Source organism: Eumetopias jubatus, unplaced genomic scaffold, assembly GCF_037043125.1.
Source record: "Eumetopias jubatus isolate StellerSeaLion01/CBP00866 unplaced genomic scaffold, mEumJub1_p1.0 scaffold_2, whole genome shotgun sequence".
NCBI lineage: Eukaryota > Metazoa > Chordata > Mammalia > Carnivora > Otariidae > Eumetopias > Eumetopias jubatus.
In genome coordinates this window covers 131,385,603-131,404,253 of record NW_028274808.1, presented here as the reverse complement: position 1 = coordinate 131,404,253, position 18,651 = coordinate 131,385,603, and the positions used below count along the sequence as shown (strand labels likewise).

Here is an 18,651-nt window from a genome sequence, read left to right as displayed (position 1 = left end):
TCTCAGTGTGAATGGTGCTTCCTATGACCTGACCTGCACTCTTGCAAGATCTGTCCCTGCAGGTTTGTTTACCAAATGCACTTAAGAGCCCTTATCAATGTCATTTGGGCCTGGGGCCCTCGGCTACACTAACACAAGGACCGGTCTGGGTTTCACCTGTTATGGTGTGACCAGGTCAAGGAAGAGGAACCAAGAATGAGGGGTGCGGATGGGAAGGGATGGAAAGATGTATTGGAAATGATCTATAGAAGGATTGCCTCTTTTCTGGGTGGAGGCCATACGGAAACTTTACCTAGAATTAAGGTTGGGACAGATCCATACTCTTCCAAGTAGTACCTTAATTATTTGTTTCCTTCTTTTCTGAAACATAGTGTACATTTCCATGTATGTGAAAGGTTAGGGCATTTCATATACAAATGAGCCTCAATTCTGGAGATGCAGGAAATTTTAGTAATAATGAGGCAGCTACCCGCATGTCACTCTGCTATCCAGATGGTAACCACCAGCCCCAGGTGGCTGTTGAAATTGAAATTTTAATTAATCAAATTACATGCCATTGAACATTCAGTTTTTCTGTCCCTCTAGCCACATTTTAAGGCCTCAATGTCTGTATGTGGCTGATGGCTACTGTACTGGACAGTGGAAATAAAGAACATTTCCATCGTCACAGAAAGTTTTATTAAACAGCACTGTTCTAGAAGCTACTCACCAACAGTTATTTTTTTTCCTGAATTGGTACTCACACCTGGAAGGCCTGAGATTTATCAGAGGGTGTAGGCCTCATCCTATATCTCTCTTGCTATTTATTTAGTTACATGCTTGGTCAGGAAAAACCACCACTCACACACCAAACCTTTATCATAAAATAGTAATAAATAATCCAAATCCAATAGGAATTAAGTAATGTGATTACAACAACCCTCAAAAAAACGTTTATTGTGGCCCAAAACAGTGTATAAGAGTAAATTCTAGAGATTTCCTTTCAATTTGTGCCTCAGGCTGAGTGTTTTATTTAGTGTTTTCCTTGTAACTATTCTGCTTCCGAAACTTAAAGAACCATTAAAGTTCTTTAGGGCAGGGACTGTGACTTGACTTCTGATGTATCCCCCTAATGGTTTTCCATCGGGACTTTGAGCTAGAGCTATGCAGGTTGTCATGCGTCTGGGCTGGGATGAGCAACCTGAACAGCCATCCTTAGTGTGTTGCCTATAGAAATGTTCAGTATGGCTTTGCTGTCAGACAAAACGGAGTTCAGCTGCTGGCTCTGAGCCCTGGCTGCCTCCTGAGGGCAGGACACCAATATTTCAATCTCATTGCAAAGATCTGAGTCAGTGTACATAGCCCTTCCCATAATGCCTGGCACATAGTCGCTAAACAATGAATGACAGTGAATAACATGCAGTAAGTATTTCCTGGAGGGTTTTTTTTTTGTTTTTCTTCACTAGTTTTCATTTGTGGCTTTTTTTCCCCCCTCTTTTATTTTAATCTTTCTTGGGGGAAGAATATCCCTAATCCTCTTAATTATGATTTGAACCTGTTTTTACTGTATTGCAACCATCACGTAAAATTTTAGCAACATCAGAACAGGAGCTTTGTTCTGTTCTCTGCTGTTCCCAGCTCCAAGAACAGGGCCTGGCACATGGTAGGCACTCAACAAATACTCTTTGAATGAGAAAATAGAAGTTGCTGGGTTTAGGGAAAAAAGCAAGTCATTATTCTCTCTCTGCTAAAAATGTTGTTGTAAAATACACATAACATAAAATTTATAACTTTCACTATTTTTAAGTGTACAAGTCAGTGACATTAATTACATTCACATTGTTGTCCAACAATCACCATATGCATTTCCAGAACTTTTTCATCATCCCAGCTGAACTCTGCATCCGGTAAACACTAACTCCAAATTCCCCCCTCACCCCAGGCCCTGGTAACCTCGTCTATCTCAATGAATTTCCATATTCTAGCTACTCCATATTAGTGCAATCATATAATAGTTGTTTTGTGTGTGTGTGTCTGGCTTATTTCACTTAGCATAATGTTTTCAGGGTTCATCCATGTTGTGGCCTATATCAAAATTTCATTCCTTGGTAAGGCTGGATAACATTTCATTGTGCGTATCTACCACGTTTTGTTCACCCATTCATCTGTTGATATCTTCCCTCTGTTACAGCTCTTCAAATTCATCAACTTTAACAGGACCATGAGTCAGCTCTCCACAACCATGTCTCGGTGTGCCAAAGACCTCTTTGGCTTTGCAATTATGTTCTTCATTATTTTCTTAGCGTATGCTCAGTTGGCCTACCTCGTCTTTGGCACTCAAGTTGATGACTTCAGTACTTTCCAAGAGTGTATGTAAGTATATATGAAATTAAAAAGAAAAATTTAATTAGAGATGTGACTGCCTTCTTAAGGATAGAGAAGTCTTCACAGTTGCTATTTAATCAACAAGTATTTTAAAATAGTTATTTAAAAATAAGAATTAATTATCTTTCCCAGAAGCGATGACCCACCGATGCAAAGAGGGTAATGCATAATGCTGATAAGCTTAAGATAGCAGCTCTAGATTAATGAGACATAGTAGAACAGCTGTAGTAAAGCAATACTGTTACAAAGACAGAGGGCTTCTTAGCACTCAGTGCACATGGCAGCTTTTAAGAGACGTTTGCCTGTATTTTCATTCTTATTCAGTATTGTTGCCACATGTTTTAAACTCGGAGTTATTTTCTAAGAAAAAATAATATTTCTAATATTCTAAGAGAAATTCAAATCAGTACAGGAATTTTCAGTCTTTTCCAAAGTTCTCAGATATGATATGAAGACTAAAAAAAAATAATAATAACCAGTATTAGATTTCCATGCCATTTAGAAAGGAGTTAGGAAAGAAGAGAATTATGATAATAGAAGTTAAAAAGGCTTTGTACTGAAGGACAGCTAATTAATGTCACTGATGGAAGTCAGGAACGGAAATGATTTTACTAATTAAGACCCAGAGTTGGCAAGACATGGCCACTCAACACCACTTTGAGTGCATGTGAGGATATTGGATCTTTGAATGCATACAAGTTTGGCTATCCTTCAAGTCTTTTTTAAGAGGTTTTTTAAGAGGGTAACCGTTGTGAAGTTTAGAGTTAACCATGTTTTAGCCAGATTATGTGTTAAATTCCTATAGCTAATTGCTTTATGTCATCTAATAATATTATTATATTTTCTTTTTAACCAAGTGGAAATAACATATTTAGCATGAAAACATGTTATTTTTATTCCAGAACTTTCAATTGGTCGTATAAGTAGCAAGAATTTTCCAAAGGGATTGACAATTTTCTACTATTTGGCAGCTATCTGTACTGAATAAAAGGTCCAAAAGTGTGAAATCATCTTTAAGGAATGTTACATCAATGCTGGACATTCTTTGTTTTTGTATTGTGGTGTTTTGTTTTGTTTTGTTTTTATAGTTTCACTCAATTCCGTATCATTTTGGGTGATATCAACTTCGCAGAGATTGAGGAAGCTAATCGAGTTTTGGGACCAATTTATTTCACTACATTTGTGTTCTTTATGTTCTTCATTCTTTTGGTATGTACACTTGTTTATAGTGAGGTGATTTAAACTTCATAAATCACCATCATAAAATCACCATCTTCCTTTTTCTCTCACGCTCTATCATTTTTTAAAAGACCCAGGAATAACTGTAGATACCAGAAGACATATTTTACTTCTCACTGATTCAGTTTTAAGTCTTCACCAAATATCTTTTCCATGGTCTTTCATTTATCCATATATATGTGTCTCTTCAATGTAAAAAAAAAAAAAAAATTAGTTCACATGCAGATTTATAAAGTCACCTAAAATAGTGCTTTGCCGAAAAAGTAGAATGCTTACGTGTTTACATGCTTGTTTAACACAGATGTTGGCACTTTTATGATCACTTGCTAGCATGACTTTTCATTCCTCTTTTTCTTCTTTTCTTTAAAAAAAAAAAAAAAATTGGACCTGACAAAGCAAGCTAGATCCAGGATGTCAAGAGTAATATGTGGGTGAATTATTGCTTGTGAAGATTAAGATATTTTTGTTTTAACTTACTCATATTTAACACATCTAGAGACTACCTACAAAGAACATTCAGATTTTAAATTTAAAGCTAAATGTAGGGACACCTGGGTGGTTCAGTCATATAATTTGTGTTATACAAGCATCCAACTCTTGATTTCAGCTCAGGTCATGATCTCAAGGTCGTGAGATCAAGCCCTGTGTCAGGCTCCACACTCAGTGTATACTTGAGATTCTGAGATTCTCCCCCGCCAACCCCCGCTCTTGCTCTTTCTCTAAATAAATAAATAAAATCTCCAAAAAATACAAAATAAAACTAAATCTAACCATGAGTGGAAATTGCTTTAAAAATTACTTTCGGGGCGCCTGGGTGGCTCAGTCGTTAAGCGTCTGCCTTCGGCTCGGGTCATGATCCCAGGGTCCTAGGATCGAGCCTCGCGTCAGGCTCCCTGCTCTGCGGGAAGCCTGCTTCTCCCTCTCCCACTCCCCTGCTTGTGTTCCCTCTCTGCTGTGTCTCTCTCTGTCAAATAAATAAATAAAATCTTAAAAAAAAATTACTTTCAAAATACTTTTTCATTCTCTTGATCTGGTACAAATTAACATTTTTAACATTCTCACCCTAAGTTAATTGAGATTTTTTAGAAGGCATTTTGTTCTTCATCTTAACATTTACACATTTATTTGTCTACCAAGAAATTATTCAATTAAGTTAACGTAACCTAGGCAGTGGGTATTTTTTATCTAAACACTAATACTTAATTTAAGTCTTTCCTTACATCAATCATGATCGTAAGAAAACAAAATTGTCTCCATTTTCAATAGATGTTATAAGATCCTTTCTGTAAAGTTCAGTAATTCAGTGTAATATCCCCAAAGGTGGTCCAAGTATTTAGTGGTTATGTATATAGTATTTACAGATTGAGTATTAGATATACTTTAGTAGGATTGAAAGAGTCAGGAATATCAAACAAGTCTGTTTGTATCTTATACATATGTATCATTAGTTTTATTGGGTTTTTTAAGGATTTATTTATTTATTTTAGAAAGAGGGGGAGAGAGTACGAGCAGGGGGAGGGGCAGAGGGAGAGAGAGAATCTCAAGCAGACTCCTCACTGAGCACTGGAGCCCAACACAGGGCTCCATCACATGCCCCTGAGATCATGATCTGAGCCAAAACCAAGAGTCAGACGCTCAACCGACTGAGCCACCCAGGCGCCCCTGTATCATTAGTTTTAAAGTTAAGCCTCTCTAGTTTCTTTTTCCTGTCATATGTTAAGGAAAACATAGAGGGAACAGTAAGCCTTTTTCATCTTTAATATTGGTAGTACTTTGGATTCTGGAGCACCTGAATCCCTGCATCTCTACTAGGAAAACAAACACCAGGAATTGAGAGCCCTGCAGCAGACCCTTTAGTTAGCTGCAGGTCGCCTAAGTTTTCTTTGTGTGTCCGTCTGCCGAATGAGGGACAGACCTGGTGGCAATTTGAAATGGTCAAATGTGGACTTGTTTGAAGGTTGTTTTTTAGTAGACAGTGCCTGAAACTACTCAGTCATTTCATCAAATCAATCACTAGAACATGAAAAGAAGCTTTTAGCTTCTGTCTTTATACTAAAGTAAATTTTTGTGCTATTACACAAAAAGGAAATGGTCTCTCTGCACCCCACAGAGAGAGAGGAGGAAGCTACTGTCAATACAAACTTTTCTTTAAAGAAATGACAAGCCAAGTACAGCGTTGGCCACTTGTCTGAGAAGACTGCCAGGTGTTAATTTATTGCCCCGACCTTATTTTTTTTATTATTTTTATTTATTTTTTTACAATTTATTATTATGTACAGATAGAGAGAGAGCGCGCGCCCACGAATGGGAGGAGGAACAGAGGGAGAGGGAGAGAGAATCCCAAGCAGGCTCCACGCCGACCGCAGAGCCTGATCTCACAACTCTGAGATCACGACCTGAGCCGAAATCAAGAGTCAGACGCTTAACCGACTGAGCCACCCAGGCGGCCCTGTCCTGGCTTTAAAAGAAGCCGCAGTAATGTGAGGTGGTCCAGTGGAGCCAGGAAGCAAAAGCCCATCATCACCAGGGAAAGACCTCCAATTACACAATCAAGCGAACCTTCTGAGACAGAATGGAGAGAAGGAGGGGGAGCTTCCTCTCCCCACATCCTCAGTAGCCTTTCTCAGCCACTTTTAATTTTTTTAAATCTCTTCAGAGGACCCACACTTTAATCCTACAACTAAGATACTAGCAGGCGTTAGCTACCAGCCATTTGGGAACTTAAAAAGAGAACAGTAATTGCCTGGGTTGGGAGGGAGAAAGTGGGAGATGTTACTCCAGCTGTGCTTGGAATTGAGCATTAAGCCAGGAACTTACATGCGTTTTATATTTTATTCTCATTTCTGCTACAGAATCTTAAATAGTATTCCTCCTTAATTTGTAGCAATTTAATAGCCCATTAAAATAATAGAGCTCGGGCGCCTGGGTGGCCCAGTTGGTTAAGCGACTGCCTTCGGCTCAGGTCATGATCCTGGAGTCCTGGGATTGAGTCCCACATCGGGCTCCCTGCTCGGCAGGGAGTCTGCTTCTCCCTCTGACCCTCTTCCCTCTCGTGCTCTCTATCTCTCATTCTCTCTCTCTCAAATAAATAAATAAAATCTTTAAAAAAATAAATAAAATAAAATAATAGAGCTCTCTTTTTGTTCATTCCCCCATCATTCAATAAATATTTACTGAACCACTATATTCCAGGCAAGGTGCTAGGTACTGGGGGTCCAGACCAGCCCTGCCCTCAGAGAGGTTCCACAAACTTGTGGGGAAAACAGACATAATCAAATACATAACTCTGGGGGCGCCTGGGTAGCTCAGTCAGTTAAGCGTCTGCCTTTGGCTCGGGTCATGATCTCAGGGTCCTGGGATCCAGCCCCGTATTCGGCTCCCTGCTCAGCGGGTAGCCTGCTCATCCCTCTCCCTCTTCCACTCCCCCTGCTTGTGCTCTGTCTCTCTCTCAAATAAATAAATAAAATCTTAAAAAAAATACATAATTGTAGTCAGAAACCAGAGCTATATGCCAGAAAGGAATGTGTTAAAGGACCTGATCAGTTGGGTGTGGCGTTTCAAGAAAACCTGGGAGGAGGGGGCCGCACCTGGGTGGCTCAGTCATTAAGTGTCTACCTTCGACTCAGGTCATGATCCCAGGGTCCTCTCCCTCTCCCCCTCCCCCTGCTTGTGTTCCCTCTCTCACTGTGTCTCTCTCTGTCAAATAAAGAAATAAAATCTTAAAAAAAAAAAACAAAAAACCTGTGGGAAACAGGTGTTGGAAATACAAACCATTATCTTGGGGAGGGGTAAGTTAGGAAAATGAACTAACCTTTACTGAATGATAATAGCTATAAATTATGTAGCACTTAACCATGCATGAGGCCCTGTCCTAAGCACTTAACATAGATTATCTCATTAATTCTTACAACAAATCTGTAGGGGAGGAACTACTATTTCTCCCATTTTGTTAATGTAAGAACAAATAAATTTTAAAATAAAGATTAGAACATTTAAACAATGTAGTCTTGGCAGTGCTAAGACTGAAACCCAAGTATGCTTGACTCCAAAGTCTGTCTTTTCACTAAGCTTCTCTTGACTATCTTCTGTGAAGCCTACTGTATTCCCATTTGCAGAGATCTTTTCAACTCTTCAAAATATGCTCCTGTAAATCTCAAATAATATTGTATAGCAATATTTGGAAGAAGCATAGAATTCCACTTGTCTGTATTGACTGTTGAAATTTGAAGAGCTATGTAGAGTTCTACACTTCTAATAATTTCTGTCAAATGAAAAAAGTGTAGACAAACAAAAATAATAAAATAAAATAATCCCACCATCCATAGGTAAATACATCAATATTTTGTTGTATTTCATTCTTGTCTCTTTTTGCAAAATATATCACAATATATGGTTTGTAAATAAGAAAATATATTGCCTTTTCCTTTGGCATGATTTAATGAAAAAAATAACTTTCCCAAAGAGTATAGTAGCAAAACTATTAATTTATGTCTTCTTAAGAAATCAGATCATTAAAAAAAATGAACAAAAATGCGTATGTCAAATTTCGGGTTGATGTTTAGGAAGTATATTTAGGTTTCTTCTTTAATCTCAACTTTCCTTTGATTTACAAACAGAATATGTTTTTGGCCATCATCAATGATACTTACTCTGAAGTTAAATCTGATTTGGCCCAGCAGAAAGCTGAAATGGAACTCTCAGATCTTATCAAAAAGGTATGACAAGCCCTAATTCTCAGAATTGTTTTATTTTCTACATAAAGTGAGCATTGTTTCAGCCAGATTTACACATCAACACTGATCCACTGTTACGGTGTAAAGAGTAGATTGCTACATTTCAGGAATAATTTAAATGTTCTCTGTCTTAGAGCTAGAGATGGGTATGTTGCTAGCCTGGACTTCAATTCTGGAAATCATTTAATGCCCTAGAATTAAATTCTCCACAATCTCTTTTGACTCTTAAGAGCTGAGCTGCTGGTTTTACCTTTACTTATTTTGAGGACACCGCTAGTGGGCTGCCACTTGGAGATCCAGAGTTCAGAATAAACTGAAAGGGAAGAATATAAAGACATTTCCATTTTTTCTATCTCAAATACAATTTTAAAAAAGAAAAAAAAAGTTTTAGAAGCAAATATTTTGTAGTTCACCCTTTATCCTTGTCCTTCCAAGGAAGTTTTAAAATAGTCAAAGGAAAAAGGCCACAGAGTAAGGGCCTGAGAACTTTCACTTACGCACCTTCTCAGGAAGTTGTTAAATAAATGGAAGGGCAGGACAGGAAAGTTGGGTAGCTTTGTTCTTCTCCATGTGACTTCTTTATTTGGTTTAAAGTATAAAACTTAAGCAACAACAAATAACTACATCTAAAGTACACAGCCTGTTCCCTAACATCATTTTACTAAGATACCGGTGGCTCCTTGACTGTGTGATCTTTTTCTGTTGGTTCAAGTCCTAAGACTGTTGTCTGTGAATCATGTAGGAACAGAGAACTTCCAGTTCTTAAAACAAAACCCCTTGGGGGGAGGGGGGTGGGGGGATGGGTTAGCCCGGTGATGGGTATTCAAGAGGGCACGTTCTGCGTGGAGCACGGGGTGTTATGCACAAACAATGAATCATGGAACGCTGTATCCAAAACTAATGATGGAATGTATGGTGATTAACATAACAATAAAAAATTTAAAGGAAAAAAAAACCCTTGGATGGGGCCTTAAGATTTGGGTTATCCTGAATTTTGCAAAACAGTTTCTTACATGTTAGCAAATCTCCAAGGTGTATACAAGCAATCCTTACATTGCACTTTGGTTCTGAGATGCACAGATTTCAGTTATTTCATGTTAAATAACACCAGCCTCTCCACACAGTTCCTATTTCAGTTGTCACAGTATCTTGACTAAGAATAATCTGGGTGGCTCAGTTGGTTAAGCGACTGCCTTCAGCTCAGGTCATGATCCTGGAGTCCCGGGATTGAGTCCCACATCGGGCTCCCTGCCCAGCAGGGAGTCTGCTTCTCCCTCTGACCCTCTTCCCTCTCGGGCTTTCTATCTCTCATTCTCTCTCTCTCAAATAAATAAATAAAATCTTTAAAAAAAAAGAATATAAAGTACAAACTTCCAGTTGTCACAGAACATTTCAGTTATCACAGTATATTAACTGTAATAGCATAACATATAAACTTCACGCTAGCTCTTCAGGCTATAAATCGTTACATAAATAACTGATGTGTACCCTGACCCGTGAGCAATAACATCCCTTCTTACAGAGTCTAGGTTAGGTCACCGAGCACCCGCTGTTTAGTGCAGACACAAAACATGTAGTTGTGTTGCTTCTCTCTCTCCCTGTGAGAAACCCCCACATGACGTGTCACAAGAGTGCATATCTGAAAGGGAGAATGGGCCAGCAAAGATGAAAGCTGAGCAAAGAAACAAAGACTGATAACACTGAAAGTGAAGTTCAAAACAAATGTAAGAGTTCTAGAATAGGTAGATGGCCGTGGGAATGTCGGCGCTGTTACCCTTCAAGATCTTGAATATCTGTGGAAAGATAGATATGCAGTCAAAGAACTTAGTGAAGGCAAGTTTATCAACATGAATGAGGGTAGTGGTTGTGATGGAAAGTACCGACAGTGTCTCCAAGGAAGTGACGCTGGCAAACAACGTCACATTCAAGGAACTCTGGGAATATTTTACAGCATTGGAAGGGCAAAGGATAAAATGTTGGAGCTGATCCATATAAAGAAAGGATTATCAAAGTTCCTCAAGACATAGAAAAGAGGCTTCCTCCATATCCATTATACAAGAAGAAGAGAAGCACTATTCAAACTACCCTGGATAAAATTTTTACAAATAAATATTCATTTTACTGTTTTTTTAAACTTCCCTGTAAATTTATAACCAATACCAAGGGAGTTTTTAATGCTTTGATTAAAAGGTTTTTTTTTTTAAGTTTATTTAAGTAATCTCTGCACCTAACATGGGCTCCGACTCATGACCTCAAGATCAAGAGTCACATGCTTTTCTGACTGAGTCAGACAGGCGCCCCTGATAAGATGTTTTAAAGGTCGCAGAGCAATCATAATTTTTCCTGTTGATTATTAACATCACTTGCACAGTTCGGGCTTGCAAGGTCATTTTGACAGCCCTGCACTACCGTGTAAATGGATGGTAAACACATACAAAAAGAGACTAACTAAAAAGAGAGTAAACTAAACCCAATCTTTTCTTTTCAACAGGGCTACCATAAAGCCTTGGTCAAACTAAAACTGAAAAAAAATGCTGTGGATGACATTTCTGAGAGTCTGAGGCAAGGGGGAGGCAAGTTAAACTTTGATGAACTTCGACAAGATCTCAAAGGGTGAGAATCACTTTCTGAGACCCTGTGAAATTCCTATGTAAAGATAAGTTCTTGGTGATAAGGATATTTCTGGCCTAAGTACTCAGAGAGACACTATTTTTTCAGAGGAGGTGTCTTTCTGGAACATATCCCAAGAGGAGGGATGATTCAGCAGTTTCTCCTTTCTTCCTGCATCTTGATGTCTCTGTGTTTGCACTAGACCATGTGTATGAATGATTTCATCTGTAACCTCTCAATAATTTCAGGAAGGGCCATACTGATGCAGAGATCGAGGCAATATTCACAAAATATGACCAAGATGGAGATCAAGAACTGACCGAACATGAACATCAGCAGATGAGAGACGACTTGGAAAAAGAGAGGGTGGGTCTAGTGTAGGAGAACGTGATTTGATTCAGCCTGTGTTTCAGACACCATGCTAAGTAGTGGATTACTGAGAGTCTCTCTCTGTCTTTCTGCTTCTTTCTCTGTCTCTGTCTCCGTCAATTTATGTAGTAGTACCCAGCATATTCCAAAAAGGATATATAACAACAATATGTAAAAATACATATATATTGGCATAAATGTAAAAAAATCAAAATGAAAAAATGAGGTAAAACAAAAGTGAAATATAAAATAGACTGTGAAGCTAAAAATGCATTCCATAAAAATATATACATGCTTGTTAAAGACTGAGCTACAAATGTGGCCCTAAGCTTTTTGGTCATCAGCTTGAAAAGGGAAACCTAGGAGTTACACACTTCACAGTGTCCATGAGAATGGGGAAAAGATTTCTCAGGGGATATAAAGTTAGTTGCTCTATAAATTAACATTTATAGTAAAACAAAACTAGCAGCTGCCTTCCATTTGAATACTTATGAAATGGTCTTTTATAATCAGAAAGGATAATTAAAAGCTTTTGACATTAACTTTAAAAATAAATGGTTAAACAAACCAAAAAATATCCCTGGTAACTGAGGTAGAGAATATAGGTGAATACTCTACAAAAATCTCTTTTCTATAAGGAGATAGTAGAGAACAGTGGTCGCTAAACTGCACAGAACTGTGTCGGTAGGTGGGAAACTTTACCAGGTATAGTGAAATGTGAACAAGAAGACAGTGAGTAAAATCACCTTACACAAGTCTGTATTTCTTCTAAGATTATATTCTTCCTACTTTGTAGTTATTAAATGTGTTTTTTTATGAAAAGGTGAGAATATATTTCTTCATTTACTTTTTTTGTTGTTGTTCTATTTTTAATGTTCTTTCTTGTCCAAACAAGTTAGCAATTCCTTGCTGGTCATTAAAATCTGTTTTGAAAATTTGCCAGTCCATGAAATTTAGAAGTGTGGGAATCACAGTCGGTGTTAAATGGTACATGCCCATTTCCCATCTGCCCAAGCCCACAGTGAAGTTCTGTGGGGACTAGGTGTTCTTGCTCCTCACTCAGTGACCCCATGTTCTTCAGGAGGACCTGGATCTGGACCACAGCTCTTTACCACGTCCCATGAGTAGCCGAAGTTTCCCACGAAGCCTGGATGATTCTGAGGAGGATGATGATGAAGACAGTGGGCATAGCTCCAGAAGGAGGGGAAGCATCTCCAGTGGGGTTTCTTATGAAGAATTTCAAGTGTAAGTATTAAGGAATTGGCAGAATTGGGGCTGATGAGTTCAAATGAGACCAAGCCACTTCTACCTCTCACAATTTGATCCTTTCCATTACTAATCATCAGTTCTTTTTTTTTTTATAACTTTTAATGGTGCTTTTTTCTTTTGATAAAAGTATTATATTCCTTATAGGAAAATCAGCAAATAAAGAAAAACAAAACATTAAGATCTCTCCCATTCCCACTAAACCAAAATGCCAATTAACATTTTGGTGTTTGTATCTCCATTTACATGTGTTTATTTTTTTTTTATGCTTTTATGGCCTTAGCACATGGTATATCCTAAGATATACCTGAGACGAATATATGTTTTGTTGTTGTTAAGTGGAGTGTTCTATAGGTATTTATTAGGTCTGGTTGGTTTATAGTGTTATTTAAATCTATTTCCTGTCATCCTGCCTATTTGTTCTTTCTGCTTTTGGAAGTGGGATATTAAAGTCTCCAACTATTATTATTAAATTGTCTGTTCCTTCCTTTCTGTAAGGTTTTGCTTTGTGTATTTTGGCACTCTGCTGCTAGGTGTATATATGTTTATAATTGATACATCTTCCTAATAGATTGACCCTGTTTTCATTATAAAATGTCCTACTTTATCTCTAGTAAGATTTTTTTTGTTTTAAAGTCTTTTTTTGTCTGATATTACTATAGCAACTCCAGCGTTTTTATTGTTCCTTTTCGCATGATACATCTTTTTCCATTCTTTCATTTCCAACCTATTTGTATCCTTGAATCTCACGTGTGTCACCTGTAGACACCATTTAGTTGGATCTGGTCTTTTTATCCAGTCTAATAGTCTCTGCCTTTTGATTAGAATGTTTACTTCATTTACATTTAATGTTATCATTGATATAGTTGGACTTATATCTACCATTTTATTTTTCATTTTCTATAGGTCTCATGTCTTTTTTGTTCCTCCTTTTCTCCTTTATTGCTTTCTTTTACATAAAATGGATACTTTTCAGGGCTTAGTCGTTAAGCGTCTGCCTTTGGCTCAGGTCACAATCCCAGGGTCCTGGGATTGGGCCGCACATCAGGCTCCCTGCTCGGCAGAAGCCCACTCCCCCTGCTTGTGTTCCCTGTCTTGCTGTGTCTCTCTCTGTCAAATAAATAAAATCTTTAAAAAAAATAAAATGGGTATTTTCTAATGTAACATTTTAATTCCTTTAATAGTTTTTTTTCATTACATTTTTCAGTTATGTTTTTAGTGGTTGCTCTAGGACTTAACATATACAAAGAAATTTATCAAAATCTACCTCAGATTTATATTAATTTAATCCAAGGAGATACAGAAATATCATTCCTATATAACTCTGTTAACTCCTCCCCTTTTTGTGCCATTATTATATGTTACAAATCCAGTATCACAATGTTATAATGATCACTTCAATAATTTTGTCTCTTAAAAGAGCTGAGACAAGAAAGAAGAGAAAGTATATATTTATAGAATTCAGCATATTCTTTTTCTTACCATTTCTGCTTCTCATTTGTTCCTGTGGATTCAAGTTACCATCTGGTGTCATTTCCGTATTCCAATACAACTTTGATCTTACCCACCTCCTTTGTCCTGCTATTGTCAAATATATTATTACATTTCTATGTGTTATAGGCCCAACAATACAATTGTGTACATATGGTCTTACGCAGTTGCTTTTGAAATCAGTGAAGAGAAAAAAAGGACAATACATTTGTATTGTCTTTTGCAGTTACATAATAACATGTTCCAGTGCTATTTGTTTTTTCCATGTGGATTCCAATTACTATCTGGATCACTTGCTTTCAGCCTGAAGAACTTCCTCTAGTATCTCTTCTAATAGAAGCAGGCCTGCTGGGGCACCTGGGTGGCTCAGTCGGTTAGGCATCTGCCTTCAGCTCAGGTCATGATCTCAGGTCAAGCCCCATGTCAGGCTCCCTGCTCAGCGGGGAGTCTGCGTCTCCCTCTCCCTCCACCCCTCCCCCCAGCCTGTGCACGCTCTCTCTCTCTCAAATAAATAAATAAAATCTTTAACAATAAAAATAAAAAATAAAGCAGGCCCGCTAGCTTGAATTCCCTGTTTTTCTTTATCTAGGAATATTTTTATTTTTCCTTCATTTTTTTCTTGTCTCCACTATTTCTGATGAGAAGATAGCTGTTAATCTTACTTAAGTTCCCTTGTATGTGATGGGTCACTTTTCTCTTGCTGCTTGCAAGATATTTTCTTTGTCTTTGTGTTTCAGTATTTTGACCATGATCTGTCTGGATGTGGATTTCTTTGCAGTCATCCTAGCTGGAGTTCATTAAGCTGCTGGGATATATAATATTTTCATCAAGTTTGGGAAGTTTTCAACTATTATGTCCTCAAATATTTTTTTGCTGCTTTCTCTCCTTTCCTTCTGGGACTCCTATCCTAGATATGTTGGGGTGCTTACTGATATCCCACATCTTTCTTCACTCTTTTTTCTCTCTGCTCTTCAGATTGCATAGTTTCTGTCCATCTGTCTTCAAGTGTGCTGATTCTTTCTCCTGCCAGCTCAAATCTGCTGTTGAGACCCTGTTAGGGACTTTTTCCTTTCATTCATTGTACTTTCCAACTCCAGAATTTCTCTTAGGTTCTTTGAAATAATCTGCATCTCTTTCTTGATATTCTCTATGTGATGAGACAGTGTCCTCATACTCTCCTATATCTTTTAAAGCCTGATTTTCTTTAGTTCTTTGAATATATTTATAATAGCTACTTTGAGCTTTTTGTCTACTAAATCTCTCAGGGCCCCCTCAAAGGCAGGTTCTGTTGCCTCCTTTTTCTCTATGTGTTATGGGTCACATTTTTTTCTGGTGTTTTTGCATGTCTCATATTTTTTTATTGAAAACTGGAGATATTAAATAAATATTATAGCAATTTAGAATACTAATTTTCTTCCTCCCCTATCCCCCAGGCTTGTTCTGTTTGCTGTTTGCATGCTTGTTTTTTAATGAAGTCTGTTTCCCCCGCATTGTGAAGCCTCTGATTCTGCTTCTCAGAGGCCACGGGCCTGACCACATGACCACGTGACCACCACAGTCACTTTGAAAAGACAGTGCTCTTAGCAGGGCTCTCATTGTCTTTCCCCGTTCTCTCTGGGAAGCCTTCCGCCTCTGTTGATATTACTTCCACCTCTTGGCTTCCACTAATTGTTGGCTGATGGGTCTGTTGTTTTCAGTAAAGCCTCGGGATATAAACTGTTCCACACTCTGATCCAATTCAATTCATGCCCCTTTGCAGGGGTAGTTTTTGAAGCCAGTCTTTAGCAGTCTTCTTAGCTGTCTCTTTTCCTGGTTCTTTCTGATAAACTAGCTGGAAACAGTTTATCTTTTTTGTCTCATGAGGTGACCGGCCTTGTCTTAACGGCTTATCACCACAATCCCCGTTGTTCTGAGGAGCACTCTTAGGCTTATCACTTTGTTCCAAATAAAGCCAGTTCTCTTGGAGGAAGCCTTGGAGCTCTCTGTCCTGTGGCCTGACTCTCCTCCCGGGCAAAACCTCTGTGCCACTCCTTCAGAGCTAGGTGCAGGGACAGTGGTCTACTTACCCACGTGTTACCCCTGTTTCATGAATAAGCCACTGGACTAGGAGGGCAGCCTTCAGTCTTCTCAGTTTTCCTCTCCTGGCATGGAAACTCCAGCCTACAGTGGGCAGCTGGGTGGAGGAAAACATCATTCCTCCCAGCCACTCTTGCCTGGATTAGATCCTCTGCAACATGGGTTTGGAGGTGGAGACATAGAGATGAGAAATGCAGCAGCCCACTCCTCCCTGGGAGATACCATAGGCCCCCACTGGGAGCTGGAGGGAGTGGGGGCCCTAGGTCCATTGCCGAACCCAACTGGAGTGACCCTTCTGTCACAATGAGCTAGGGGAGACAGGGAGCAGACCGTAGCTCACATGTCATAGACTCTCACTCTTCTTACTAAAATCCAGTGAATTTTCTTAAATAAATGCTTCTTCATTTGCTGTATACTCTTAAGAAGATTTACAGAATTGGGGTGCCTGGCTGGCTCAGTTGGTTAAGCATCTGCTTTCAAGTCAGGTCATGATCCCGGGGCCCTGGGATCGAGCCCCGCAGGAGCCTGCTTCTCCCTCTCCCTGCTGCTCCCCCTGCTTGTGCTGTCTCTCTCTCTCTCTCTGTCAAATAAATAAATAAAATCTTTGAAAAAAAAAGATTTATAGAATTTTTAAAAAAATTTTTAAATAATTTTTAACAGTTATGGTTGTTTCTCTGGGGAGAGTGCCTACAGAGCCCTCAAACCACCATCCCAGAGGTTGTCTCCCATTTCTGTGTTTTTAAAGCATTTACATAATTTTTTATTCAAAATTATTTGAATAATTTTATTCAAAATTATTTTATTCAAAACATTCACTCATTAGTGAGCAGTGTTTTCTAACTACTTTATTTACTTAATATATTGTGAACATTACTATTTCATTAAATATTCCATCACCATATAATTTCTGGTGTCTCCTTGGAATTCCATTATATAGATGAACAATAACATATTTGAATAATTTTCTGTTAATTATAAAAATAACCATTTTTCTTTTTTTAAAAAACATTCATTTATTTGAGAGAACGAGAGAAAGAGAGTACAGGCCGGGGGAGGGGGAGAGGGAGAAGCAGGCTCCCCACTGAACAAGGAGCCCAATGCAGGGCTCGACCCCAGGACCCCAAGATCATGACCTGAGTCCCAAGGCAGACGCTTAACCAACTGAGCCACCCAGGCACCCCTAATGTGACCATTTTTCAATGAACCACTATTAATAAGCAGAACTCTAATGAGTATGCTGGTAGCCCAAAAAATCACACATATACATATTTCCCTTAGAAATTTTTCAAAAAATGGAATATCTGAATAAAAGCCAAGCATATGTTTTTAAGACTTGTAATACAATGTTGACTTGCAGAGAAGTTGTGCCAGTTAGCATTCCCATCAGCAATATATGAGTTTATCGCTGAAGTTTGAGACTACTTAGAATGTGTTTCAGATTATCATATTGTTTAAGAAAAAAAATCTTAGCACTTCCGTTTGAAAAGCCAGTTGGGCTGAAAAGGCAACCAACTGCACAAGGTGGCTTTGACCCCTCTCACCTGCGGTTTCCAACAGGCTGGTGAGACGAGTGGACCGCATGGAGCACTCCATCGGCAGCATCGTGTCCAAGATTGACGCTGTGATCGTGAAGCTGGAGATCATGGAGCGGGCCAAACTGAAGAGAAGGGAAGTGTTGGGAAGGCTGCTGGATGGGGTGGCGGAGGTAAGTGGTCATCTGACACAGAAACACTGACTCAGTAAAATATCAGGGTAGTCATATTTTATAACCTTAAATCTGAGACGTTTTTTGAAAATGTCTGTGTAACTGCAGATCCGTGCCATCAGATGATAATCTGGAGGTGTTATGTAATACTGCATGCACTGATGTTTCGGCCTTCAACTGAATGGTACAATTAAGCAAAAAAGTTACTCCAGTAGCTCAGAGAATTGCTGTATATGCTATAAATCGCCAGAGTCACTTACAGATAATTTGGCCCCTTAATTTCCTAGGGCAACTTCTAAGTACAGAAGTATACCTCGCCTGACCCCCAACATCATGGTCTCTTTTTCCTTTATTAGGATGAAAGACTGGGTCGTGACAGTGAAATCCACAGGGAGCAGATGGAGCGGCTAGTACGGGAGGAACTGGGGCGCTGCGAATCCGATGATGCAGCTTCCCAAACTAGTCATGGTCTAGGCACACCCGTGGGACTGAACGGTCAAGCTCGCCCCAGAAGCTCCCGCCCTTCTTCCTCCCAGTCTACAGAAGGAATGGAAGGTGTAGGTGCAAACGGGAGTTCCAATATCCACGTCTAGGATGTGTGCTAGTATGTGTTCCTAATCGGTGAGAAAGGGGCTGACGTGTCCTGCATTGCCAGGGCAGGTACACTCTTTATATGCCCTGACCACCGTAGGATGCCGGTCTTTGTGACCAGCCATTAAGTCTTCTGCACTTTAATTTATTTTAGATAAACCTTGCCCATGGATCAAAGAAGATTTTTTTTTTCTCATGTAAGAAATC

General features: G+C 38.9%; 1 protein-coding gene across 2 annotated transcripts in view; it reads left to right on the top strand.

Moving 5' to 3' along the window:
* Window positions 1-18,446, top strand: part of PKD2 (polycystin 2, transient receptor potential cation channel) — a 53,954-nt gene extending 35,508 nt beyond the window's left edge. For both annotated transcript variants that reach the window (XM_088020318.1, XM_028117792.2), the window contains 8 exons: window positions 2,171-2,352; window positions 3,453-3,573; window positions 8,220-8,318; window positions 10,828-10,949; window positions 11,195-11,312; window positions 12,397-12,560; window positions 17,706-17,853; window positions 18,210-18,446. In XM_088020318.1, the coding sequence (XP_087876444.1) occupies window positions 2,171-2,352; window positions 3,453-3,573; window positions 8,220-8,318; window positions 10,828-10,949; window positions 11,195-11,312; window positions 12,397-12,560; window positions 17,706-17,853; window positions 18,210-18,446 (1,191 nt within the window). The remainder of the gene's footprint in view (window positions 1-2,170; window positions 2,353-3,452; window positions 3,574-8,219; window positions 8,319-10,827; window positions 10,950-11,194; window positions 11,313-12,396; window positions 12,561-17,705; window positions 17,854-18,209) is intronic.
* The last annotated feature ends 205 nt before the right edge of the window (window positions 18,447-18,651 follow it).